General features: G+C 43.7%; 1 protein-coding gene across 5 annotated transcripts in view; it reads right to left on the bottom strand.

Moving 5' to 3' along the window:
• The window catches only part of KIF21B (kinesin family member 21B), a 768,527-nt gene that overhangs the window by 467,363 nt on the left and 273,878 nt on the right, over positions 1-27,286 (bottom strand). For all 5 annotated transcript variants that reach the window (XM_056557611.1, XM_056557612.1, XM_056557613.1 and 2 more), the window contains one exon: positions 16,000-16,081. In XM_056557611.1, the coding sequence (XP_056413586.1) occupies positions 16,000-16,081 (82 nt within the window). The remainder of the gene's footprint in view (positions 1-15,999; positions 16,082-27,286) is intronic.

Raw genomic sequence — 27,286 nt, 5'->3', positions numbered from 1 at the left:
GTGGATAAATTTCGTTCGTTGTTGTTGTTTTTTTTTGGTGCTCGCAAGGTGTCCCTGGTCCAGTTTTAGTCTTTGTTGGGTGTGTGGCATCCCAGCCACCGCATCCGTGTCACTAGAGCGCTGAAGGCCGATGTTTCGGTCTGGCTGAGGTTTCTGGAGTCGTACAATGGGCTAACCTGTTTTCAGTCCCCTGTTGCAACGAACGGCGAGCTTGCTCTCTTCATGGATGCGGCTGGTTCGGTTGGTTTTGGGGCTGTTTTTGGTTTCCGGTGGTGTGCTGAAGAGTGGCCTGCTGATTGGCAGTCCCTGGGGCTTTTTTGTAATCTGGTGTTGTTGGAGCTTTTCCCCATTTTGGTGGCATGGAACATTGGGGTTGTGATTTGTGTAACTGCCGGGTGTGTTTTTGGTCCGACAATATGGGTGTTAATGCAATTCATTTTCTTTCCCCCAGCTCCCCTCCTGTGCTCAGCTTGTTGCATCACTTGGTGCTGAGCTGCCTGGATGTTTATTTCAGGGCTCAATACATCCCCTGGGTCCCCGGCATTGCTGACGCTTTGTTTTGTTTTCATTGGCAGGATTTTCAGTGGCTGCTGCCGCGGGCGGGGTCGGTGGGTTACCCGTGCCCGGCCAGCCTGTGGGACATCGTGAGGAGAGCTTGATGTCTTTGGTTCCCTCCTTGGTGGCACCTGCGACCTGGTCATCTCATGGTAAGGCATAGGTGGAATGGTTGGAGTTGGTGGGAGGCCTTGATGTCTCCCGATTGGCGCCTGATAGGCTGGAGGTTATGCTGAATTACCTGCTGTCGCTGTGCTCCAAAGGAGAGTCAGGTGCGGGGGCAGCACGGCGCATGGCGAGCGTGGCGTTTTATTTTCAGCTTTTGGGTTGGTCTGATGTAACAACATTTTTTGTTATCCGCCGGGCTCTTAAGGGTTGGGCTCGGGAGCAGGTTAGCCTTGAAGTTCGGCGCCCGATCTCCTGTCCGCTACTGGGGTGTGTAGTTGCGGCCACAGGGTGGGTCTGTTTGTCGCTTTTTGAGTTGGTGTTGTTTTCCGCCGCTTTTGTGCTGGCATTTTTTGGGGCCTTGAGGATTGGCAAACTCCTTCCTCCTTCTCACCTCCGTCCCTTGGGTCTCTGGAGAGGGGCTTTTTTTGGGGGCAACAATTTTGTTCGGTTGCATGTCCGATGGTGGAAAACTGACCAGGCGGGTCAGGGCTCGTGGTTGGTGCTGTATGCAGGGTCCAGGAAGGCGTGTCCTTTCCGTCTGGCATCCTCCTACTTGGCCTTGCGGCCGCGGGGCCCCACTTTTATGCTGCACGAGGATGCCTCTCCGTTGACCCAGTTTCAGTTTTTGTCGGTTTTCCGCCGTTGTCTTTCTTTTGTGGTTTTGGATTTTCGTGAGTTTGGGACTCACTCTCTTCGTATCGGGGCGGCTACGGAGACGGAATCGGAGGTACAGCACGTGGGGTGTCCAATTGGAGGGGGATAACCGGGCGTTTCTAAGGTCCGATGGGGTCCATTTGACGGATATCGGGCTCAATATTTTTCTGTTGGGATTACAGGATGGCAGCGAGCATGGCCTGTACCTTTTGGGTGGAGGTCGGAGCCCAATGTAGGTTTAACTGGTCTCCTCCATGGCAAAATGAAGATGGAGAAAGTGGGGAAAACCTGGGGTAGACCTGCACACAGGACGGTGTGGAAACACCTCTCGGGTTGGCAAGAAGCCAACGGTGCCTTGTTATAGTTGTTGGTTATTTATTATAGTTATATTTTTTAATAATAAAGCTGAAATAAAGCTGTGGCCGATTCCCACCCACATAAAGTTAATGAATCGTTGTCGTTTCAGTTATTTATTTAATCTAAGTATGAGTAATAGGGGTGGGATAGAGCCAGATAATAGGAGGAAAGTGGGGTATCAACAGTCATAACATGCTCCTGGCTCATACATTCAGGATGATTGACAAGCCCGGAGTCTGCACAGAGCCCTGCTTGTCCTACCCTTGCTTCTTGTTTTTGGACTCCTCATAGAGACACACAGACAATAGCTGCAGGGATAGCATTTTTTTTAACCCAAAAATATACCAAATTTTTAACCAATGTATATTACAAATATACAGGGTGGGCCATTTCTATGGATACACCTTAATAAAATGGGAATGGTTGGTGATATTAACTTCCTATTTGTGGCACATTAGTATATGTGAGGGGGGAAACTTTTCAAGATGGGTGGTGACCATGGCGGCCATTTTGAAGTCAGCCACTTTGAATCCAGATTTAGTTTTTTCAATAGGATTAAATTCCTGATCTATAACATTTGCAGTGCACAAATCCTATAGGGGCTGTACAATGATCCACAGGAAAGAAGTGATCATCCTCAGCCTCTGTGTCTGGGCTGTTCATACACAAGCCTCATCATGTAACACAATGCCCAGTATGCCTTTTTAAAGGCTGATACAAAAGAAAAAAACAGAACAAGCTGTGAACTGATGTGATAGCGATACATATGCATGAGAAAGGCTTCATTGTGAAGTTGAAACATTGCATGTACTTGTATCAGATAGGTGAATAAACACACTTGAATTTTTTTTCACAACCATCGTGTGGAGTGCTGTCTTCCACTTTTGTTCTTTGGATCTTTATGGCCATGGTTGGGTCTTAAGGACTGAGCACCCTTATAGTCTGACTTATAGTCAGACACTGTGCACCATTCATCTGCTATACATGAGTATTGCATCTTCCTACTTGTGCATTATCAGCAAAGGAAAAGATTTGCCCAGTGAAAACTTTTTTTGTGCATATTATTGGTTTTATCAAACACCTATTACATCTTCCTAGTTGTGTGATAGCAGCAAAGTAAAAAAAAGGGCAAGTGGGACAGCTCCATCCCTTACAACTGGAACACTCCCTGGCTCTATGGGGATTTTTTTGACAGTGCCCCCTTTGCACAGGGTCTGTTGGACACCCTGCAACATGAACTCAGAGACTTTGTAGCTAGGAACTGCCTATCATACCATTCGGTGCTTCATGGTCTGTTCCCTGGCACGACGTGGAAGCCATCTAGGAGGCCTGGCGCCTTATGAACTTTTTTAAGGATGCTGTTTAGCTTGCCAGGAACCGCCTTGTGATCAACAGGGAGAACATGTCCGTCCGGGACTGCTCAGGGACTATGCCATCTTGAACAGCCCGGTCGTCGAGTGAAGACCCCTCTCCTTCCCCCATGTCCCCCTGAAGTTATCGCCCAGTAGTTTTCCTAGTCTACAGGCCTCTCACCAGCTGAGCCAGAACACCCTGCTCTGTACTGACGAGGGGCAATCACCCCGAAACATCTGTCTGTCTGGGAAGAATTCTGGCTTGGCATAAAATCCCAATCAGTTTCTGAGACTCCGTAACTGGAGCTAAAGCAGATGTGTAGGGAATGCTACTTGTGTAGGTGGTTTGATGAACTGCTTTGCATATTCCTTTTCCAAGAAAGCCAGTGGAGTGCTAATGGCCTTTTCCTAGTCTACAGGCCCTCACCAACAAAGCCAGAACAACCTGCTTTGCATGGATGAAGGGCAATGACACGGCCTTTTGGCTAAGATCAGGCTCATCTGAGCTAAGGACTTGCTGGAGCTCATTGCAGGGCTCCCTAAGGCCAATGCAGAGAATGGTGGGCACCGGGCCGCCTAGGGCTAGGTGCCACAGACTGTGTGGTCTATGGTAGGAGGATAGGAAGGGGTTAAGGTGAGCCCCATTACAGGTATGGGAGGGAGATTGGTCCCGATAGGAGATGGATAGCCAATGAGGAGACCGGATGGTGGCAGAGAGGGTGGGCTTGCTGGTTATTTAAGGAGGGGATCCCCCCTCCCACTTCCTCTTACCGGTCTCAGCGCCAGGGAGAAAGCCCCGCCCTCTCGCCCAATTTTTCTCTGGTTGTTAATTCTTTGCTTTGGTGCTTATTTGTAACCCCCTGTTATAAAAAAAAAAAATATATATATATATATATATATAATAAAAAAAAATAATAATAAATAAATAAATATTAAGAGACGTTGTTTGTAATTTCTGTCTGCATGTATTATTCTTTTGTGTTTGTGAAGTCACAGCTGGCGGTACAGGAGATATGAGATCGGAATAAGAAAAGGTGGAAGGCTTTTATGCCCGGCGGCTTAGGCCGGCGGCTGGCTGGCTGCTTCCTCTTGGTAGTCAACCTATGGAGGTTGATAGTTAAAGTTATTTCTGGTTAAAAGGTTAAAGGAATAAAGCTGTGGCCGACCCCCACGTCCACTAAAAGATATCAGTTGTCCGTGTGGTTATTTAAGATATATAAGGCTAATGGGTCGAACAGGAGTAAGGGGAGCAGTGTAGTACACACAGTCTGTTTGGGACAATGTAGACTCTGCAAGGCTAATCAATGGACACAAGGACTTGTCGTGGATGGCCAATAAGGGGGGACTATCTCTGACGTCATATATGCATGTCCGTGGCCTGTGCAAAACCAGGTACTGCCCCAGGTGGAGGAAACATCTATGCATGTCTTTTGGCAGAGGCCCTTTGCGCAGGGCCCATTGAACGCCCTCTAACTTTAGAGACACAGTACCCAGGAACAACCTATCCTACCAGTCGGTGCTGTACGGACTCTTTCCTGGGGTTCATGACGTGGAGGCCATCCAGGAGGCCTGGAGCCTTATGAACTGTTTTAAGGATGGTATATGGCTGGCCAGGAACCACCTCATCTACAACAGGGAGGGCATGTCCGTCCAGGACTGCCGCAGGCTGGTCCACAGACAATTTAAAGACTATTCCATCTTGGACTGTCCGGATGTCAATGAAGGAGAGGATTAAAGCCCCTCTGCTTCCCCTATCTCCCCATACGTTTGCCCAGTAGTTTGACCCTGTGATCCACCCTCCCCCTACCCCCATTGATCCCATGCCCCTCCCGATCACAGACTGTAACGTGTTGTTGTTTTTCAACTGTGTTTCTTCGATATCGAGTGATGGAGCAGAGTGTTAGTGTAGCATGTGGTACGGTGTAAAGCTTAGGGAACCTGTGCTGTATATTGTACTGTCGTGCATTGTGTGTTTGTAATTTATTGTATGACTTGTAATAACGACTGAATGACAAATAAAGCTCTTTCAATACCTTTTGACTAAGATCAAGTGTAGTATCTGATCTTATCAGTTCATGCCGGAGGCCCAAAACATCAGTATTGGGCTGGTGGGGATTGGTGCAGCATGAAGGGGACATGTGTACCAGGGCGTTACAGGGCTGGTTCTGATGAATCAGCTCAACAGCTGCCCTGATGTGACCTGTTCCCTCCGGGTCTCAGAGCCGGGGTACTTTAGTGCCTCGGGGAGTGGTGACCCAGAGGTGCCGAAACTCACTGGGTGTACTGGCTCACTAAGTTGAAGCACTGGCACCATGAACCCTTCACCTTGTGGCACTCACCTCTTGATTCCCGGCCTTCTGGCTAGGATCAGAGACATTTTTATCGATGCGGCCGGATGTCCAGGCAGTATATCTGCGCACATTCACTTATTTGTGTCACTTTTTGCATGTTGTGGATCCACAGGATTGTTGGGATGCGGAAGCCCTTCTGGGTGTCTGTCCTAGCCGTCTAGGGGAGGTGTGTGTAGCCATCAGGTTCATACCTGCAAAAACCTTGGGTACTCCTGCATGGGCAGGGTACCGACCGTTTACGGCTCTGCAGACAGATACCTTGGCTAATGCCAAGGGGGATGCCAGGAGCATTTGTGGTCCCTTAGTAGTGAAAACCTTTTGGTCCAGAGGTGAAGGGCAAGGTTTGTTGGAGGAGAAGGGTTTGGGATAGACCGCATCCTTTGTGCACTATTTTTTTTGTGTAACACGTTTTGCACTTTTTCTTGCACTTTGTGATTCGAGAGCACGTTGCTCTCTGGGCTGCTTAGCATATTCCATATATATATATATATATATATATATATATATATATATATACACACACAGGGATGTGGAAATCCTATCGCCCGACACCTGGGACATGTAGTTCCGGGCAGGTGAATTTTTCATAGATGTAGCCCTGTATCGGGCAAGCAGGGACAGACCGACTTCCCCCTTATTTTAATTTAAGGCCGGCATGAGGTGCAGGAGCAGATGCAGACTTGCATGGGATGCAAGTCTGCACCTCACAACGGTACTCAGGGTATATGGAGAGGGCGGCGGCCCCCAGCTGATTTCAGTAGCCGGGAGCCGCTGCTCAGAGACCCCAACCCACCACCACCCCCCGCCGGCGTTTCTGTGGTACAGGCCTCTCTACTGCTGCCAGTTGTGCTATCTAATTTTTTTTTATTTTTAGTGGCTTCTGGCCACCCGGACACAGTAGCACCACCAGAATCCCACCCCCTTCATACTTGCCCGCCGACCAAGAGCCCCACGGATGCACGCAAACACACCCGAAAAGTAAAAGGAGCTAGCTATAGCTCTCCTGCCTCTAATAGCCTGGCATGCTGCGATCACCGTGGCCGGCTATTAAACCATTAGATCACCGCTGTTAAAGTTGAAAGCAGTGTCTAAAGGGATCTTATAACCATCCCTGGTGGTCTAGTGGGGTGGATCGTACTATTTTGGTTGAAATTATTTTATATACCAGGACAAGTGGATTTTTTTGAGGGACAAGTAAATTGTGTTCCGCTTTAGTCCCTTGGACAAGTAGTTTTTTCTTTTAATTTCCACACCCCTGATATATATCTTTACATTCCAATTCATATTTTTTTGCATGGTAAACTGAATTAAACATGCAGTTTTCAGCCACACAATAGGCCAAATGTGCTTATCTCTCTCACAAAGCATAGCAGACAAAGCTCAAAAAGCAAATTATAAAACACTTTCACACTTGTATGTTGTATTCTCTCAACTTCATAAATAGTACCCCTTAGAACATCACTTGACTCTTGTTGGCACTGTGGCAGATAGTGCTATGCCATACATTTGGTGGGGATGCCCATCACTGTGACCATTTTGGTCTGCTGTATTACAGAACTGTGTGAGGGCTTATTTCTGTGGGACGAGCAGTGGTTTTGATGAGTTTTTATTACATGTTTTGCGGAAGAGCGATGCAAAATAGTAATTCTGACTTTTATGCTGTTTGCTTAGTGGTATTTAGGTTTTGTTTTTTTATGTAGGTCAGTATAATTATGGCAATGCAACATTTATATAGTTTTGATGTTTTACTACTTTTGTAAAATAAAATAACTTGTGCTGCCACACTCAGAAAGCTATGACTTTTGTATTTATCTATGCAAGTGATTGTTTTTTTTAGTCAAATTTCTTTTTATTAAAGAAATAACAAAATACAGAGGACAAACAAACTGTGCAAGTCAATAAGAAAGGGTTCTGTCCTAACCAGTGTTTTTACACATTGTTAATCGTTTGGATTATATTATACATTAATACATTTGACTTCTGGGAGATGTGGCAGGATAGAAATATACATAGAAATGTAAAGCCCCATTTCTTGGGAACAGAGCGTCCAATCAACAGAATATTTTTGTTTTGACCACAGGTCCTTTTTAATAATCATTCCTTTCTGCCAGAGCATTTCTTCTGACAATTTTTTGGTGCCACTTCAAGCTATGTCACAAGAACCTTTTTTACTTCTTCAGCTTTGTTAAAGCAGTTATCCACCATAAGTTGATTTTAGCACATTCCTGCCAAACAGTAATGGACATGCTTAGGAAGGATCTGCGCTTGTCTTCGGGCAAAATGTTGTGAGATTACCATAACACTGTGCCTAGCTTTTTGTAAACTGGTATTTCCTGTTTGAGTTTTTCTATTTTGACTACAAATCCCATAATTCCATTTTCCTCCCTCACACACATCAGCCACCTCAACCACTGAAATGAGCTGCATCCATTCAAAAGACCTGTGGTTTTCAATCAAGGTGCCTACAGCGGTTGTATTACTTGCAGATTGGTCTCTCTCCCACCAAGCGATCGCTCCACCCATTGAAGCAGATAGGCTCCCTGTCATCAACTGACTAGTGAGTCAGGTCTCGGCCACATTGCAACCTGGGAAAAATCTGAGACAGCAGTCATTTTGTATGCTGTTAAAAATAAATACTGGGGGAAAATCACATAAGAATTGTGAGAAAACTGTCACACACAGGTACAGACACTATATTATGAACTAAACTAACTTTACAGCCCCTGTAACACAGTCAAATAAAAAAAAAATTCCTGGAATACCCCTTATGCAGATCCCCTCCCCAGACTTTATTTGAATACACACATCCACAACATTTTGTAATTCCCTCAAGCATTCTACTAAATTACACTAAACCCTATCACCTTTCGAACATATGTGGAGGCAGTCAATGACTTTAGAGAGATTCCAAGCTAACTTTTATTCAAGGAGAATTAAGGTCCTTAACCCCTTAAGGACCCAGCCAATTTTCAGTGTAGGACCCGGCCATTTTTTGCACATCTGACCACTGTCACTTTAAGCATTAAAGGGGTTATCCAGGAAAAAACTTTTTTATATATATATATATATATATATATATATATATATATATATATATATATATATCAACTGGCTCCAGAAAGTTAAACAGATTTGTAAATTACTTCTATTAAAAAATCTTAATCCTTTCAGTACTTATGAGCTTCTGAAGTTAAGGTTCTTCTTTTCTGTCTCGGGAACCGCCCAGTTTAGAAGCAAATCCCCATAGCAAACCTCTTCTAAACTGGGCGGTTCCAGAGACACGTGTCATCAGAGAGCACTTTGACAGAAAAGAACAACCTTAACTTCAGAAGCTCACAAGTACTGAAAGGATTAAGATTTTTTGACAGAAGTAATTTACAAATCTGTTTAACTTTCTGGAGCCAGTTGATATATATAAAAAAGTTTTTTCCTGGATAACCCCTTTAATAACTCTGGGACGCTTTTACCTTTCATTCTGATTCCAAGACTGTTATGCGTGACATATTCTACTTTATGTTAGTGGTAAAATTTTGTCGATACTTGCATCATTTTTGGTGAAAAACTCAAAAATTTTCGGAAAAAATTGAAAATTTTGCTTTTTTTTTTTTTACTTTGAAGCTCTCTGCTTAAAAGGAAAATGAATATTCCAAATAAATTATATATTAATTCACATATACAATATGTCTACTTTATGTATGCATCTTAAAGTTGACATGTTTTTACTTTTGGAAGACAACAGAGGGCTTCAAAGTATAGCAGCAATTTTCCAATTTTTCACAAAATTTTTAAAATCGAAATTTTTCAGGGACCAGTTCAGTTTTGAAGATGATTTGAAGGGCCTTCATATTAGAAATACCCCATAAATGACCACATTATAAAAACTGCACCCCTCAAAGTATTAAATGTGACATTCAAAAGGTTTGCTAACCCTTTAGGTGTTTCACAGGAATAGCAGCAAATTGAAGGAGAAAATAATAAATCTTCATTTTTTACACTGGCATGTTCTTGTAGACCCAATTTTTGAATTTTTACATGGGGTAAAAGGAGAGAAATCTTCCTAAAATGTGTAACCCAATTTCTCTTGAGTAAGGAAGTACCTCATATGTGTATGTCAAGTGTTCGGCGGGTGCAGTAGGGAAGGAGCGACAGTGGGATTTTGGAGAGTGAGTTTTTCTGAAATGGTTTTTGGGGGGCATGTCATATTTAGGAAGCCCCTATGGTGCCAGAACAGCAAAAACAAAAAAAAACAAAAAAAACATGGCATACTATTTTGGAAACTACACCCCTCAAGGAACGTAATGAGGGGTACAGTGAGCCTTAACACCCCACAGGTGTTTCACGACTTTTCGTTAAAGTTGGATGTGTAAATGATTTTATTTTTCACTAAACTGCTAGTTTTCACTCAAATTTTAAATTTTTACAAGGGGTAATAGGAGAAAATGCCCCCCAAAATTTGTAACCCCATCACTTCTGAATATGGAAATATCCCATGTGTGGATGTCAAGTGCTCTGCTGGCGCACTACAATGCTCAGAAGAGAAGGAGTCACATTTGGCTTTTGGAAAGCGAATTTTGCTGAAATGTTTTTTGGGGGGCAAGTCACATTTAGGAAGCCCCTATCCTGCCAGAACAGCAAAAAAAAAAAAAAACATGGCATACTATTTTGGCAACTACACCCCTCAAGGAACGTAACAAGGCGTACACTGAGCCTTAACGCCCATAGGTGTTTGAGGACTTTTTGTTAAAGTTGGATGTGTAAATGGAAAAAAAAAAATTTCACTAAAATGTAGGTTTTTCACCAAATGTTACATTTTTACATGGGGTAATAGGAGAAAATGACCCCCAAAATTTGTAACCCAATTTCTTGTATGAAATACCCCATGTGTGGACATCAAGTGCTCTGCTGGCGCACTACAATGCTCAGAAGAGGAGGAGCGCCATTGAGCTTTTGGAAAGAAAATTTGTTTGGAATGGAAGTCAGGGGCCATGTGTGTTACAAAGTCCCCCGTGCTGCCAGAACAGTGGACCCCCCCCCCACATATGTGACCCCATTTTGGAAACTACACCCCTCACAGAATGTAATAAGGGGTGCAGTGAGTATTTACACCCCACTGGCGTTTGACAGATCTTTGGAACAGTGGGCTGTGCAAATGAAAACTTACATTTTTAATTTTCACGGACCACTGTTTCAAAAATCTGTCAGACACCTGTGGGGAGTAAATGCTCACTGTACCCCTTATAACATTCCATGAGGGGTGTAGTTTCCAAAATGGGATGACATGTGGGGGGGGGGGGTCCATTGTTCTGGTACTATGGGGGCTTTGTAAACACACAATTCCGGCCTTCAATTCCCGACAAAATTTCTCTTCAAAAGCCCAATGGCGCTCCTTCTCTTCTGAGCATTGTAGTTCGCCCGCAGAGCACTTTACATCCACATATGGGGTATGTTCTTACTCAGAAGAAATGGGGTTACACATTTTGCGGGGCCTTTTTCCTATTTTCCCTTGTGAAAATGAAAAATTTAGGGTAACAGCAGCATTTTAGTGACATTTTTTTTTTTTTCATTTTTCCATGCAACTTTGAAGAATTTTCATTAAACACCTGTGGGGTGTTGAGGCTCACTATACCCCTTGTTATGTTCCGTGAGGGGTGTAATTTCCAAAATGGGGTCACATGTGCGTATTTAATTTTTGTGTTTATGCCAGAACTGCTGTAAAATCAGCCACCCCTGTGCAAATCACCAATTTAGGCCTCAAATGTACAGAGTGCATTCTAACTCCTGAGCCTTGTTGTGCGCCTGCAGAGCATTTTACACCCACATATGGGGTATTTCCGTACTCTGGAGATATTGCATTACAAATTTTGGGGGTCTTTTTTTTCCTTTTAACGCTTGTGAAAATAAAAAGTATGGGGCAACACCAGCATGTTAGTATAACATTTTTTTTTTACACTAACAGGCTGGTGTAGCTCTCAACTTTTATTTTTCATAAGGGGTAAAAGGAGCCCCTAAAAATTTGTAGTGCAATTTCTCCCGAGTACGGAAATATCTCATATATGGCCCTAAACTGTTTCCTTGAAATACGACAGGGCTCCAAAGTGACTAAATTAGGGATTGCATAGGGGTGGACATAGGGGTATTCTACACCAGTGATTCCCAAACAGGGTGGCTCCAGCTGTTGCTAAACTCCCAGCATGCCTGGACAGTCAGTGGCTGTCCGGAAATGCTGGGAGTTGTTGTTGTGCAACAGCTGGATGCTCAGTTTTGGAAACACTGCCATACAATAAGTTTTTCATTTTTATTGGGGGGGGGGACAGTGTAAGGGGGTGTATATGTAGTGTTTTACCCTTTATTATGTGTTAGTGTAGTGTAGTGTTTTTAGGGTACATTCGCACTGGCGGAGGTTTACAGTGAGTTTCCCGCTAGGAGTTTGCAATGCGGTGAAAAATTTGCCGCAGCTCTAACTTCAAAGACTGTGCATGCTGGGAGTTGTACTTTTGCAACAGCTGGAGGCACACAGGTTGGAAAACATTCAGTTAGGTTCTGTTACCTAACTCAGTATTTTCCAACCAGCGTGCCTTCAGCTGTTGCAAAACTACAACTCCCAGCATGTATTGATCGCCAAAGGGCATGCTGGGAGATGAAGTTATGCAACAGCTGGAGGTATGCAACTACAACTCCCAAGCATGCCGGACAGATGTTTGCTGTTTGGGCATGCTGGGATTTGTAGTTTTGCAACATCTGGAGGGCTACAGTTTAGAGACCACTGCACACTGATCTCCAAACTGTGGCCATCCAGATGTTGCAAAACTACAAATTCCAGCATGCACAGACAGCAAAATGCTGTGTGGGCATGCTGGGAGTTGTAGTTTTGCAACATCTGGAGGGCTACAGTTTAGAAACCACTGTATAGTGGTCTAAAACTGTAGTCCTCCAGATGTTGCTAGGCAACTCACCGGCTTCCTTAGGATCCAGGGAGCCAGCCGCACGACATCGCTGCCCACTGATCCCCGCCTGCAGCCTCCGCCGATGGGTAAGTGGACTTCGGCGCCAGTCCTCTGCCGGTTTCCCCGTTTTGCCCCACCTATTGTGTGCGGGCAGAACAGGGAAACCGAAAGTTAACCCCCTCGCCCCCGATATGCTATTGGTCGTCGCACCCCTGCCACCTCACTCCTATCCTTTCAGTCTTATTTTCCGGGTCACCATAGAACCGTATGACCTGGGATCGGCGCAAATCGTCGGTGTGAATTCAACGGTGATTTGCAGCCATCGCCAACATGGGGGGGTCTAATGACCCCCCTGAGCATTTGCACGGGGTGCCTGCTGATCGATATCAGCAGTCACCCCGGTCCGGTCCCGGCCCGGCGCGCGGGGGGGACTGAAATTCCCACGAGCGTACAGGTATGTCTTGGGTCCTTAAGTACCAGGGTGTCAAGACGTACCCATACGCCCTGGGTCCTTAACAGGTTAAGGCACATAGAACGTATAGGTAGCCAAAGTCTATATGTGTCCAGATGAAGGGAGTTAGTGAGGCACGGGAGGTCGAACAGGGGGGCTTAGAAAGAGGGGTGTGAAAAGTTAGGATCTGTGTGCGAGAGGTCCTGGAGTACTTTAAGATAGAAATACAAGACGCCATTTGCTGAAGCAATAGTGGTATTGGTGCCATTTCCAAAGCACAGAGGGAAGAAGGGGTATGATGTTGCTAATTCAATATCCTTATGGGATAGAAGAGACAGGGGAAAAGCCATCACAATCAAAAGCTATCAAATGATATGGGCCAGCCTAAAATATTCAGGTAACCTAGGTAAAGCAAATCCACCATCGCATTTAGGTCGGTTGAGCTGAAAGTAAGCGATACGTGGCTTGCTTTCCCACAAGAGAAAGAGGAGAAATTTAAATTATTATTATTTTTTTAATTCAGCATATGCAGAGAAATACAATGAAATAAATAAAGGAACTGAGGAGGGAATTAGGGTTATAGATAATGTTTTACCCTATCCAGAAAATAAACGGTAAGGTTTTAGGTGAGTACTAATTTTAGTTAGAAGAGGTAGCTCAACGACTGATACTTTTGAGTAGAAAACACAGAGGTTAACTGCTAGACACTTATAGCCCGATTGCTAAAAGTGTAGGTTAAAGGGGTACTCTGCCCCTAGACATCTTATCCCCTATCCAAAGGATAGGGGATAAGATGTCAGATCGCCGCGGTGCCACTCTGCACGTAATGACACGCAATACAGTGGCCGGAGAATCGTTACGTCACGGCTCCGCCCCTCATGATGTCACGGCCAGCCCCTTTCAATACAAGTCTATGGGAGGGGGCGTGGCGGTCGTCACGCCCCCTGCCATAGACTTGCATTAAGAAGATGGGCCGTGATGTCACGAGGGGCGGAGCCATGACGTCACGCGGCTCCGTCCCCTGTATCGCCCGTCATTACGCACAGAGCGAACTCGCTCTGTGCTGTAATGATAGCGCAGTGCCGCAGCGGGGATCCCGGGGCTCCCCAGCAGCGGGACCACGGCGTACTGACATCTTATCCCCTATCCTTTGGATAGGAGATAAGATGTCTAGGGGCGGAGTACCCCTTTAAACTAAAACAGAAAAAAAAAGGCAGTGCTCGGGTGCTCTATTCTGGGATAGTCTGGAAGAGTATAGGAGGGGGGGGAGGAAGGAGAGAAAGTAGGTGGAGTCAGGAAGGAGGGGGGACAAAGGGACAGATAAGGAGAGGGAAGAAAAGAAGGATAGGGTGTGAGTGGGGGAGAAATGAATTAAATAAAAAGGTAGATCAGATCGTATGTGAAAACTATTTACAGAATTTATTCAACAGAAGTGGGTGAGGTCAAGTAAGGAGGTACACTGAGCCATAGCAACCACTTACCTAAAAACACCTTAATATTAATAAAATAAAATTAGAAAGATAAAAATAGGGATAAAAAAGGAAAAAATTATAATTAAGAGAATGTTACGGACATATATAATACCCCCATGTAAAATCAGTAGTGAGAATAAAATGTATTATATGACTACTGGGTAAATAATTTCAATAGTTATCCCTGTATTAATGGTAGCTGTTTATAACATGTAGTGTTGTGTAACCTGTGAGTATATTAACCAAAAGATAACAAACAATACTATAGCAGTAATATAACAATTATATATGATTTCCAATATGGTGATCGAGTCGGAGCACTGCGTTCTCCCTGTAAATAAAGGCAGCAAAGATTGTGATGTTCAATAGTCAATTTCACCGCTATTCAGTGAGGGGCACATAAATGCAAGTGGCGGTGCCTAAATAGTTCCATGAGTGCTGTTCTTTTAACCACCAAGTGTAGTTTATAATGACATCACTCATGCCACCACCAAATTTACAGTAAAACAAAATAAACAAAAAAAGATTTCTGGGGCAAAATGGGGAAAAAAAAACTGCCATTTTGCAACTTTTGGCGGCTTCTGTTACTACAGCGTGCACTTTTCGGTAATAATGACACATTGGCCCTCATTTACTATTGCAAACCCAACATGTTTTGTCGGGTTGTGCGCCAGATTCTGTCGCATTGCACCAAAAATTCTCTCTGTGCCAGATTATGCGCCAGAATTTGCGCCAGAATTGAAAAAACCCTGACTAACTCTCCATTTTGCTAAGAAAACACGATTTTCACAAAAACCAAACCAACAAAAAAGCAAAGTGTAGGGAAAGTGAAAAATGTAGGGAAACCTTGGTAAATACTGTGGAAAATAAATTGTAGGGAATTAAAACCAACAAAGAAATCGACACTCCACTCTTAGTAAATAAGGGCCATTATCTTTATTTTGTAGCTCCATACAATTTAAATTATGCCCAAATTATATAGGTTTAGTTTTATTTTACTTAAAAAAATATATAACTTTTTGTACAAAAATGTGTATGCTTTAAATTGTCCTACAATATTAATTGGTTCCAAGATGACCATTGTATGTTGAAACCATTGTATGTTGAGACAATAACTCTATGGAAACCTGGTAATTGGTTCTGAAGCCACTAATAAAAAAAGCGAGGATTTAAGAAAAATACATAGATAACTAATACAGATAAAGCAAGTCCTTACATATAAAAGTAAGAAAGAGCTTTTGGGAGCTGTAAATTACTGTCTATGTAGAGGACAGGATATTCTTCAGGGTCCTGTACAGTACACACAATGTCCTAAAAAAGGAAAATGGAGTCGCCCTTACCTGATGTCCAAAGGAGCAGCTAAACCTGATACAGGTAACATGTAGTACCACCCTGAACTGTAGGGGGCGCTACATGTTTACTTCACAGATTTGAATGTGGATGATCATAATTTGCTCCACAGAAGGAGCAAAAAGGCATACAGGCATATTAGAGGGTATTTGGAGCCCTCACAGGACAGTAAAATACTGTACTTAATTTGTCTCAGTGCAGCTAAGTTGCACAACACAACTCCCCACATGCGAGTGATTTTTTAACATGATGTTTTTTTTCTTTTTGACCTGAGAGTTATTTTTTGTTTCCTAAAACCTGTAAGTGTGCATAAAATACAATTTTACAATATATCTCACATCTTACCGCTTCTCCTTCATTTTCATCTGTTACTTTTCTGTTTTCAAAGTGTTGTTTGTCACTTTTTTTTATCTTCTTTGGTTCCGGGCTGTGTGAGTAGAGAAGAAAATAAAGTAAAAACACTAAAATAAAATAATAATAATAATAATAAAAGTAGTTAAAAACATTAAACACAGCTCATTTCTCCTCAGCTTTTTTCTCAGCTTTGCTCTGTACACTTGGGAAGGGTTAAAAAAATAAATAAATAAATAAATAAAAAAAAAGGAGGCTAGAGCTATACAGTGACTTGGTCATGCAACATTAAAGGGGTCCTCCGGTGAAAAACTTTTTTTTTTAAATCAACTGGTGCCAGAAAGTTAAACAGAATTGTGATTTACTTCTATAAAAAAATCTTAATCCTTCCTGTACTTATTAGCTGCTGAAAGCTACAGCGGAAATTATTTTCTTTTTGAAACACAGAACTGTCTGCTGACATCACTAGCACAGTGCTCTCTGCTGACATCTCTGTCCATTTTATGAACTGTCCAGAACAGCATATGTTTGCTATGGGGATTTCCTTTTACCCTGGACAGTTCTTAAAGGGGTATTCCAGGCAAAACCTTTTTTTATATATATATATATATATCAACTGGCTCCGGAAAGTTAAACAGATTTTTAAATTACTTCTATTAAAAAATCTTAATCCTTCCAATAGTTATTAGCTTCTGAAGTTTTCTGTCTAACTGCTCAATGATGATGTCACGTCCTGGGAGCTGTGCATGATGGGAGAATATCCCCATAGGAACTGCACAGCTCCCGGGACGTGAGTCATCAGAGAGCAGTTAGACAGAAAACAACAACTCAACTTCAGAAGCTAATAACTATTGGAAGGATTAAGATTTTTTAATAGAAGTAATTTACTAATCTGTTTAACTTTCCGGAGCCAGTTGATATATAAAAAAAGGTTTTGGCCTGGAATACCCCTTTAAAAATGGACAGAGATGTCAGCAGAGAGCACTGTGCTCGTCATTCAGCAGACAGCTCTGTGTTTCAAAGGGAAAAGAATTTCCACTGTAGTATTCAGCAGCTAATAAGTACAGGAAGGATTAAGATTTTTTAATAGAAGTAATTTACAAATCTGTTTAACTTTCTGGCACAAGTTGATTTAAAAAAAAAAAAAAAAGTTTTTCACCGGAGTACCCCTTTAAGATCACAATGTTGTATTACGACATTGCATCCAATCAATGTCAATTTGGTGGCTATGCAACTTGTGGCAGGAAGTGATTGTGACTTGACAGTCCCCTTATCTAGCCATCATTAGCAGACTGAGGACATGGAGGGTGGGATTTAGTAATAGATACAGTGTGGAAAAAAAGTATTTAGTCAGCCACCAATTGTGCAAGTTCTACAACTTAACCTCTTCAGGACCCATGACGTATGCATACGTCATGTCTTTTCCTGGTCTCCGCCGCTCACCCGGCGGAGATCGGAAGCGGATCCCTGCTGAAATCCTTCAGCAGGGATCCAGGGCAAACGCCGAGGGGGGCCATGTATGCCCCCCATGTTGGCGATCGCCGCAAATCGCAAGGGAAATCGCCCTTGCGATCTGCGGCGATACCGGGCTGATCGGGTCTCTGGGACCCGACCACCCGGTAATTTCGCATGATCCCGGCTGTCACAGACAGCCAGGACCATGCTAACGTATAGGAGCGAGGTGGCAAACCTGTCACCTCCTCCTATTCCCTGCGATCTGTCGGTTAGTTAACCGACCAATCGCAGGAGGGGGGGCGGTTACTTCCTCCCGTCCTGCCCGGCCCCTGAAAGTCCGGAGAGGACGGGAGGAAGACCGGAGGATGTGGCGGGGGACGGGGGAGTGCTGGGGACCGGCCCCGGTACTTACCTCGTCCCTGAAGACCCGGATCCCGGCGAGGAAGATGGCGGCGGCGGCGACAGGTGAGTAGATCTTCAGCCGCGGTCGGGCCCTTTACAGCAATGCACGTCGCCGTAAAGCGACATGCATTGCTGTATTGGGACCCTATATACTACAACTCCCAGCATGCCCAGACAGCCCTTGGCGTCTGGGCATGCTGGGAGTTGCAGTTTTGCAACATCTGGAGGTCCACAGTTTGGAGACCACTGTGCCCTTCCAGATGTTGCAAAACTACACATCCTCAGCATGCCCTTACTGTCCAGGCATGCTGGGAGTTGTAGTTCTGTAACATCTGGCCCTTCAGATGTTGCAGAACTACAACTCCCAGCATGCCTGGACAGTTTTGGCATACTGGGAGTTGTAGTTTTGCAACATCTGGAAGGGCACAGATTGGGAACACTGTATTAGTGGTCTGCAAACTGTAGTCCTCCAGATGTTGCAAACTACAACTACAAGCATGCTGGGAGTTGTAGTTCGGCAACATCTGGCTCTAAAGATGTTGCCGAACTACTACTCCCAGCATGCCTAAGAATGTTTGGGAGTAGTGGTTTTGCAACACCTGGAGGCACACTGGTTGGGAAACATTGTCTGTTTCCTAACTCAGTGTTTCCCAACCCGTGTGCCTCCAGCTGTTGCAAAACTATAACTACCAGCATGCACTGATAGACTGTGCATGCTGGGAGTTGTAGTTTTGCAATAGCTGGAGGTCCCCCCTTGTGAATGTACAGGGTACATTCACATGGGCAGGGGGCTTTCAGTGAGTATCAGGCTGCAGTTTGCGATGCAGCTAACTTTGCGCGGCAGCTCAAACTCGCAGCAGGAAAATCGCTGTAACCCCCCCGCCCGTGTGACTGTACCCTAAAAACACTACACTACACTAACACAAAATAAAATAAAAAGTAAAAAACAGTACATATACACATACCCCTACACAGCCCCCCTCCCCAATAAAAATGAAAAACATCTGGTACGCCACTGTTTTCAAAATGGAGCCTCCAGCTGTTGCAAAACAACAACTCCCAGTATTGTCGGACAGCCGTTGACTGTCCAAGCATGCTGGGAGTTTTGCAACAGCTGGAGGTACCCTGTTTGGGAATCACTGGCGTAGAATACCCCTATGTCCACCCCAATGCAAATCCCTAATTCAGGCCTCAAATGCGCATGGCGCTCTCACTTTGGAGCCCTGTCGTATTTCAAGGCAACAGTTTAGGGTCACATATGGGGTATCGCCGTACTCGGGAGAAATTGCTTTACAAATTTTGGGGGGCTTTTTCTCCTTTCACTCCTTATGAAAAGGTGAAATTGTGGTCTACACCAGCATGTTAGTGTAAAAAAATAAATTTTTTACACTAACATGAAGGTGTTGTCCTATACTTTTAATTTTGACAAGAGGTAAAAGGGAAAAAAGCCCCCCAAAATTTGTAATGCAACTTCTCCCGACTACAGAGATACCCCATATGTGGGCGTAAAGTGCTCTGGGGGCGCACAACAAGGCTCAGAAGGGAGAGTGCACCATGTACATTTGAGGTGATTTGCACAGGGGTGGCTGATTGTTACAGCGGTTTTGACAAACGCAAAAAAAAAAAACACATGTGACCCCATTTCGGAAACTACACCCCTCATGGAATGTAATGAGGGGTGCAGTGAGAATTTACACCCCACTGGTGTCTGACAGATCTTTGGAACAGTGGGCTGCGCAAATTAAAAATTTTGTACAGCCCACTGTTCCAAAGATCTGACAGACACCAGTGGGGGGTAAATGCTCACTGTACCCCTTGTTACGTTCCTCAAGGGGTCTAGTTTCCAAAATGGTATGCCATGTGGGTGTTATTTTGCTGTCCTGGCACCATAGGGGCTTCCTAAATGCGACATGCCCCCCGAGCAAAATTTGCTCTCAAAAAGCCAAATATGACTCCATCTCTTCTGAGCATTGTAGTTCGCCCGTAGTGCGCTTCAGGTCAACTTATGGGGTACCTCCATACTCGGAAGAGATGGGGTTAAAAATTTTGGGGGGTATTTTCTGCTATTAACCCTTGCAAAAATGTGAAATTTGGGGGGGAAACACACATTTTAGTGAAATTTTTTTTTTTTTTTTTACGTATGCAAAAGTCGTGAAACCCCTGTGGGGTATTAAGGCTCACTTTATTCCTTGTTACGTTCCTCAAGGGGTCTAGTTTCCAAAATGGTATGGCATGTGGGTAATTTTTTGTTGTCCTGGCACCATAGGGGCTTCCTAAATGCGACATGCCCACGAGCAAAATTTGCTCTCAAAAAGCCAAATATGACTCCTTCTCTTCTGTAGCATTGTAGTTCGCCCATAGTGCACTTCATGTCAACTTATGGGGTACCTCCATACTCAGAAGAGATGGGGTTACAAATTTTGGGGGCTCTTTTCTGCTATTAACCCTTGCAAAAATGTGAAATTTGGGGGGAAGCACACATTTTATTGAAATTTTTAGAAAATTTTTGTTACATATGCAAAAGTCGTGAAACACTTGTGGGGTATTAAGGCTCACTTAATTCCTTGTTACGTTCCTCAAGCGGTCTAGTTTCCAAAATGGTGTGCCATGTTTTTTTTTTTTGCTTTTCTGGCACCATAGGGGCTTCCTAAATGCAACATGCCCCCCAAAAACCATTTCAGAAAAACGTACGCTCCAAAATCCCCTTGTCGCTCCTTCCCTTCTGAGCCCTCTACTGCGCCCGCCGAACACTTTACATAGACATATGAGGTATGTGCTTAGTCGAGAGAAATTGGGCTACAAATAGAAGTATACATTTTCTCCTTTTACCCCTTGTAAAAATTCAAAAATTGGGTTTACAAGAACATGCGAGTGTAAAAAATGGAAATTGTGAATTTTCTCCTTCACTTTGCTGCTATTCCTGTGAAACACCTAAAGGGTTAAAATGCTGTCTGAATGTCATTTTGAATATTTTGGGGGGTGCAGTTTTTATAATGGGGTCATTTGTGGGGTATTTCTAAGATGAAGACCCTTCAAATCCACTTCAAACCTGAACTGGTCCCTGAAAAATTGTGATTTTGGAAATTTTGTGAAAAATTGGAAAATTGCTGCTGAACTTTGAATCCCTCTGGTGTCTTCCAAAAGTAAAAACTCATCAATTTTATGATTCAAATATAAAGTAGACATATTGTATATGTGAATAAAATAAAATAATATTTGGAATATCCATTTTCATTACAAGCAGAGAGCTTCAAAGTTAGAAAAATGCAAAATTTTCAAATTTTTCATCAAATTTTGGGATTTTTCACCAAGAAAGGATGCAAGTTACCAAAAATTTTTACCACTAAGTTAAAGTAGAATATGTCACGAAAAAACAATCTAAGAATCAGAATGATAACTAAAAGCATTCCAGAGTTATTAATGTTTAAAGTGACAGTGGTCAGATGTGCAAAAAATGGCCGGGTCCTTAAGGGGTTAAAAAGATGATAGAGGCCTGTAATTTTCATCATAGGTACACTTCAACTATGAGAGACAGAATGGAGAAAGAATACAGGAAATCACAGTTCCTAAGTAAAATAACTATATGGTGACCTACAAACAAGCAAGATTTCTGGCTGTCACAGACCCGTAACTTTTTCTTTAAGAGCCTCCCCTGTCCTCCACTCGTTACCAGTATTAATGGCACCTGTTTGAACTTGTTATCAGTATAGATATAGAGCTCAAACAGTCACACTCCAAACTCCACTATGGCCAAGACCAAAGAGCTGTCGAAGGACACCAGAAACAAAATTGTAGCCCTGAACCAGGCTGGGAAGACTAAATCTGCAATAGGCAAGCAACTTGGTGTGAAGAAATCAACAGTGGGAGCAATTATTAGAAAAAACTAAGACATACAAGACCATTGATATTCTCCCTCGATCTTGGGCTCAACGCAAGATCTCACCCTGTGGTGTCAAAATGATCACAAGAACGGTGAGCAAAAATTCAGGAACCACACGGGGGGACCTAGTGAATGACATGTAGAGAGCTGGGACCAAAGTAACAAAGGCTACCATCAGTAACACACTACGCCGCCAGGGACTGAAATCACGCAGTGCTAGATGTGTCCCCCTGCTTAAGCCAGTACATGTCCAGGGCTGTCTGAAGATTGCTAGAAAGCATTTGGATGACCCAAAAGAGGATTGGGCGAATGTCATAATGTCAGATTGTCAGGCACCGACCCGGGGACAGGGAGAGTGAGCCCTAAACTGACTCTAAAACCACTCTCCCTGCCTACTTGCCCATCAACCCTAAACGGTGGATCAACAACTGGGTGCCGGTCCCTCCCTGAGTTAAAGTGCAGTGGCCTTAAAAACACATACAAATAAATAGTCAGTCACAAGCCAGAAACATAATAGGAACATAGAACTGTATAATAACTATAAGTTCAGTAAACACAGATCTGTGAGCTGCACAGAGGACACTACAGACCAATGGTAAAGCACAGAGGAAAACACTAGCTAAGTGATCATGAACTCTATGATCAGTGCATGTACAAAAACTCCAAAGATCTGAATAAAGAACTAATAAACATATAGAGTTCAAAACACAAGACAAGGAAAGCGGATGATTCTAAACAGACTCCAGGAACAGACAGGAATTTAGCATAATCCCCTAGAAAACCTCCGGTAGACACAGGAATAACAATGCCCTCTGAGTACCCCACACAAAAGGTAAACAGAATCTATTGCTAAACAGGAATAATCGCAATCCCTCAGAAAACCTTCAGTAGACACAGGATCAATCTCCCAGAGTCCCCATGAACCGGTAACAGGGGTATCTAGTTATAGAAACACAGAAAAAGGGATACAAGAGAAAACACATTGTGAACAGATACAAAGCAGAAAGGACATACAAATCCTAAACCGACTATACAAACACAGATTAACCCCTTGGGGACCGAACCCATTTTGACCTTAAAGGAGTACTCCTGTGGTAAACTTTTTTTTTTTAAATCAACTGGTGCCGGAAAGTTAAACAGATTTGTAAATCGCTTCTTTTAAAAAATCTTAATCCTTCCAGTACTTTTTAAGGGCTGTATACTAAAGAGAAATCCAAAAAAGAAATGCATTTCCTCTGATGTCATGACCACAGTGCTCTCTGATGACCTCTGCTGTGCATTTTAGGAACAGTCCAGAGCAGCATCTGTTTTCTATGGGGATTTTCTCCTGCTCTGGACAGTTCCTAAAATAGACAGCAGAGGTCAGCAGAGAGTACTGTGGTCATGACATCAGAGGAAATGCATTTCTTTTTTGGATTTCTCTCGAGTAAGGAAATTCCTCATATGTAGATGTAAAGTGATCTGTGGGTTCACTAGAGGGCTCAGAAGGGAAGGAGCGACATTGGGATTTTGGAAAGCGAAGTTTGCTGAAATGGTTTTTGTGGGGCATGTCTCATTTAGGAAGCCCCCATGGTGCCAGAACAGCAAAAAACACCCCACATGGCATACTATTTGGGAAACTTTACCCCTCAAGGAACGTAACAAGAAGTACAGTGAGCCTTAACACCCCACAGGTATTTGACGACTTATGCGTTGAAGTTGGAATTGAAAAATATTTTTTTTTTAACCAAAATGATGTTACCCCAAATTTTTCATTTTTACAAGGGGTAATAGGTGAAAATGTCCCCCATAATTTGTAACCCCAATTCTCTTCAGTAAGGAAATATCTCATATGTGGATGTAAAGTGCTCTGTGGATGCACTACAATGCTCAGAAGGGAAGGAGCGAAAAGTGGAATTTTGGAGAGATTATTTGGTTGGAATAGAAGTCCGGCGCCATGTGCATTTACAAAGCCCCCCGGGGTGCCATAATAGTGAACCCCCCCCCCCACATGTGACCCTATTTCAGAAACTACACCCCTCACAGAACGTAACAAGGGGTGCAGTGACCATTTACACCTCACTGGCGTTTGACAGATCTTTGTAACAGTGGGCTGTGCAAATGAAAAATTACATTTTTCATTTTCATAGACCACTGTTCCAAAAATCTGTCAGACACCTGTGTGGTGTAAATGCTCACATGGGGTCACATGTGGGTATTTATTTTTTTGCGATTATGTCGGAACCGCTGTAACCAGCAGCCACCCCTGTGAAAATCACCAGTTTAGGCCTCAAATGTACATAATGCGCTATCACTCCTGAGCCTTGTTGTGTGCCCGCAGACCATTTTAAGTCCACATATGGGGTATTTCAGTACTTGGGAGAAATTGTGTTACACATTTTGGGGGTCTATTTTTCCTTTTACCTCTTATGAAAATGAAAAGTATGGGGCAACACCAGCATGTTAGTGTATAAAATTAAAATTTTTACACTAACATGCTGGTGTAGACCTCAACTTTACCTTTTCATTAGGGGTAAAAGGAGAAAAAGCCACCAAAAATTTGTAGCACAATTTATCCCGAGAACGGAGATACCCCATATGTTTCCTTAAACTGTTGTCTTGAAATACGACAGGGCTCTGAAGTGAAAGAGCGCCATGCGCATTTGAGGCCTAAATTAGGGATTTTTATAGGGGTGTACCTGGATGCAAGCGTTACACTTGCCTCCTGCACCAAAAGTACTGTACTCAGTTTTCCCCAAACAGGGTGCCTCCAGCTGTTGCAAAACTCCCAACATGCCTGAACAGTCAATGGCTGTCCTGCAATACTGGGAGGGAGTTGTTATTTCGCAACACCTGGAGACTCCGTTTTGGAAAAACTGACGTACAAGACAGTTTACATTTTTATTGGGGTGGGGGTGGGGGGCAACAGTGTAAGGGTGTAGTGTATATGTAGTGTTTTACTCTTTATTTAGGGTTAGTGTAGTGTAGTGTTTTTAGGGTACATTCATACTTGCTGTAAACCCCCACCAATGTGACAGACCATGCATGAAGGGAGTTGTAGTTATGCAACAGCTAAAAGAACAACGGTTGGGATTGGGAAACATTGAGTTAGGTAACAGACTACCGCAGTGTTTCCGCACCACTGTCTGTTTCCTAACCCATGTGCCTCCAGCTGTTGCAAAACTACAAATCCCAGCATGCATGGTCTGTCAGTGCATGCTGGGGGTTATAGGTTTACAACAGCAGGACGCACACGGGTTGGGAAACACTGAGTTAGGAAACAGACAATGTTTCCCAACCAGTGTGCCTCCAGGTGTTGCAAAACTACAATTCCCAGCATGCCCAGACAGTCCAGGCATGCTGCGAGTTGTAGTTCTGTAACATGTGGCCCTTTAGATGTTGCAGAACTACAACTCCCAGCATGCCTGGACAGTCTTAGCATGCTGGGAGTTGTAATTTTGCAACAATTGGAGGAGAACAGTTTGGAGACCACTGTGTAGTGGTCTCCAAACTGTAGCCCTCTAGATGTTTGAAAACTTCAACTCCAAGTATACCCAGGCATGCTGGGAGTTGTAGTTCAGCAACATCTGAAGGGCCAGATATTGCAGAACTACACGCCCAGCATCCCTGACTGTATAGTGGTCTCCAAACAGTGCCCTTCCAGATGTTGCAAAACTACAACTCCCAGCATGCTGAGACTGTCCAGGCATGCTGGGAGTTGTAGTTCTGCAACATCTTAAGGGCCACATGTTACAGAACTACAACTCGCAGCATGCCTGGACTGTCTGGGCATGCTGAGAGTTGTAGTTTTGCAACATCTGGAAGGACACAGTTTGGACACCACTGTACAATGTCTCCAAACTATGGCCCTCCAGATAATGCAAAACTACAACTTCCAGCATATTCAGACAGCCAAAGGCTGTCTGGGCATGCTGGGAGTTGTAGTTTTGAAACTCCTAGAAGCAGCAGTAAAGATCCCCTCCTGACCGGCCAATCGCAGGGGATAGGAGGAGGTGGCACCTCTGCCACCTCGCTCCTATTCATCAGGATGGTCGGAGGTGTCTCTGACAGCTCCAATCATTCCTATTCACCAGTCACCAGAGACCCGATCAGCCCAGAATCGCCGCAAATCACCGATCTGAATTGATCGGCGATCACCAACATGGTGGGTCTCAGGACCCCACCAGGCATTGTTATGGGATGCCTGCTGAATGATTTAAGCAGGCATCCCGCTCCGGTCCCCACCAGATGCGAGGCGGGGCCCAAAATTCCCACGGACGTACAAGTACCAGAGAGCAACGGCGTACCTGTATGCCCTTGGTCCCCAACAGGTTAAAATCTACCATGAGCATGCTATCTAACCATGGGTAAAAGCCCAGAACATATCAAAGATAAATGCAAGGTGCATGCTAAAACAGAGATAGTAGATAAAAAGCTCAAACAAGAAGTGTGTCACCAAGAGCTCCATAGCAGCATGTCAGGAAGTCAAGATATAAATCTGTAATCAACAGCCCAGAGGCTAGACTGGGCTCACTTTATGTAGGCACACCCTAAGAGCTATTGGATAGAAAGCCAAAGGTTTTAACTATTCCCTGACCGGGGAACATAAACCTGTTCAAACACAACCAGATCCAATAGCTGTGTGTAAACACAGACCAAGACAAACATGACACAGATGAAACCAAAGTAGAACTTTTTGGTAAAAACTCAACTCGTCATGTTTGGAGGACAAAGAATGCTGAGTTGCATCCAAAGAACACCATACCTACTGTGAAGCATGGGTGGGAAAAATCATGCTTTGGGGCTGCTTTTCTGCCAAGAGACCAGGACGACGGATCCATGTAAAGGAAAGAATGAACAGAGCCATCTATCGTGAGATTTTGAGTGAAAACCCCCTTCCATCAGCAAGGACATTGAAGATGAAACGTGGCTGGGTCTTTCAGCGTGACAATGATCCCAAACACACTGCCCGGACAAAGAAGGAGTGGCTTCGTAAAAATCATTTCAAGCTCCTGGAGTGGCCTAGCCAGTCTCCAGATCTCAACCCCATAGAAAACCTTTGGAGGAAGTTGAAAGTCCGTGTTGCCCAGTGACAGCCCCAAAACATCACTGTTCTAGAGGAGATGTGCATGGAGGAATGGGCCAAAATACCAGCAACAGTGTGTGAAAACCTTGTGAAGATTTACAGAAAATGTTTGACCTCTGTCATTGCCAACAAAGGGTATATAACAAAATATTGAGATGAACTTTTGTCATTGACCAAATACTTATTTTCCACCATAATTTGCAAATAAATTCTTTAAAAATCAGACAATGTGATTTTATGGGTTTTTTTCCTCATTATGTCTCTCAAAGTTGAGGTATACCCATGATGAAAATTACAGGCCTCTCTCATCTTTTTAAGTGGGAAAACTTGCACAATTGGTGGATGACTAAATACTTTTTTACTCCACTGTAACTGCTCTATTATACTGCTGGAGACCAACATATGGTATTATATTAACACTTTACAAATTTATAGGGCACTGTATGCAGCTTTCCTGTCAGTTATTAAACAGAGAGCTG

This window comes from Hyla sarda, chromosome 2, assembly GCF_029499605.1.
Source record: "Hyla sarda isolate aHylSar1 chromosome 2, aHylSar1.hap1, whole genome shotgun sequence".
NCBI lineage: Eukaryota > Metazoa > Chordata > Amphibia > Anura > Hylidae > Hyla > Hyla sarda.
The sequence above is the reverse complement of the archived record's forward strand: the minus strand, read 5'-3'. Positions and strand labels throughout refer to the sequence as shown.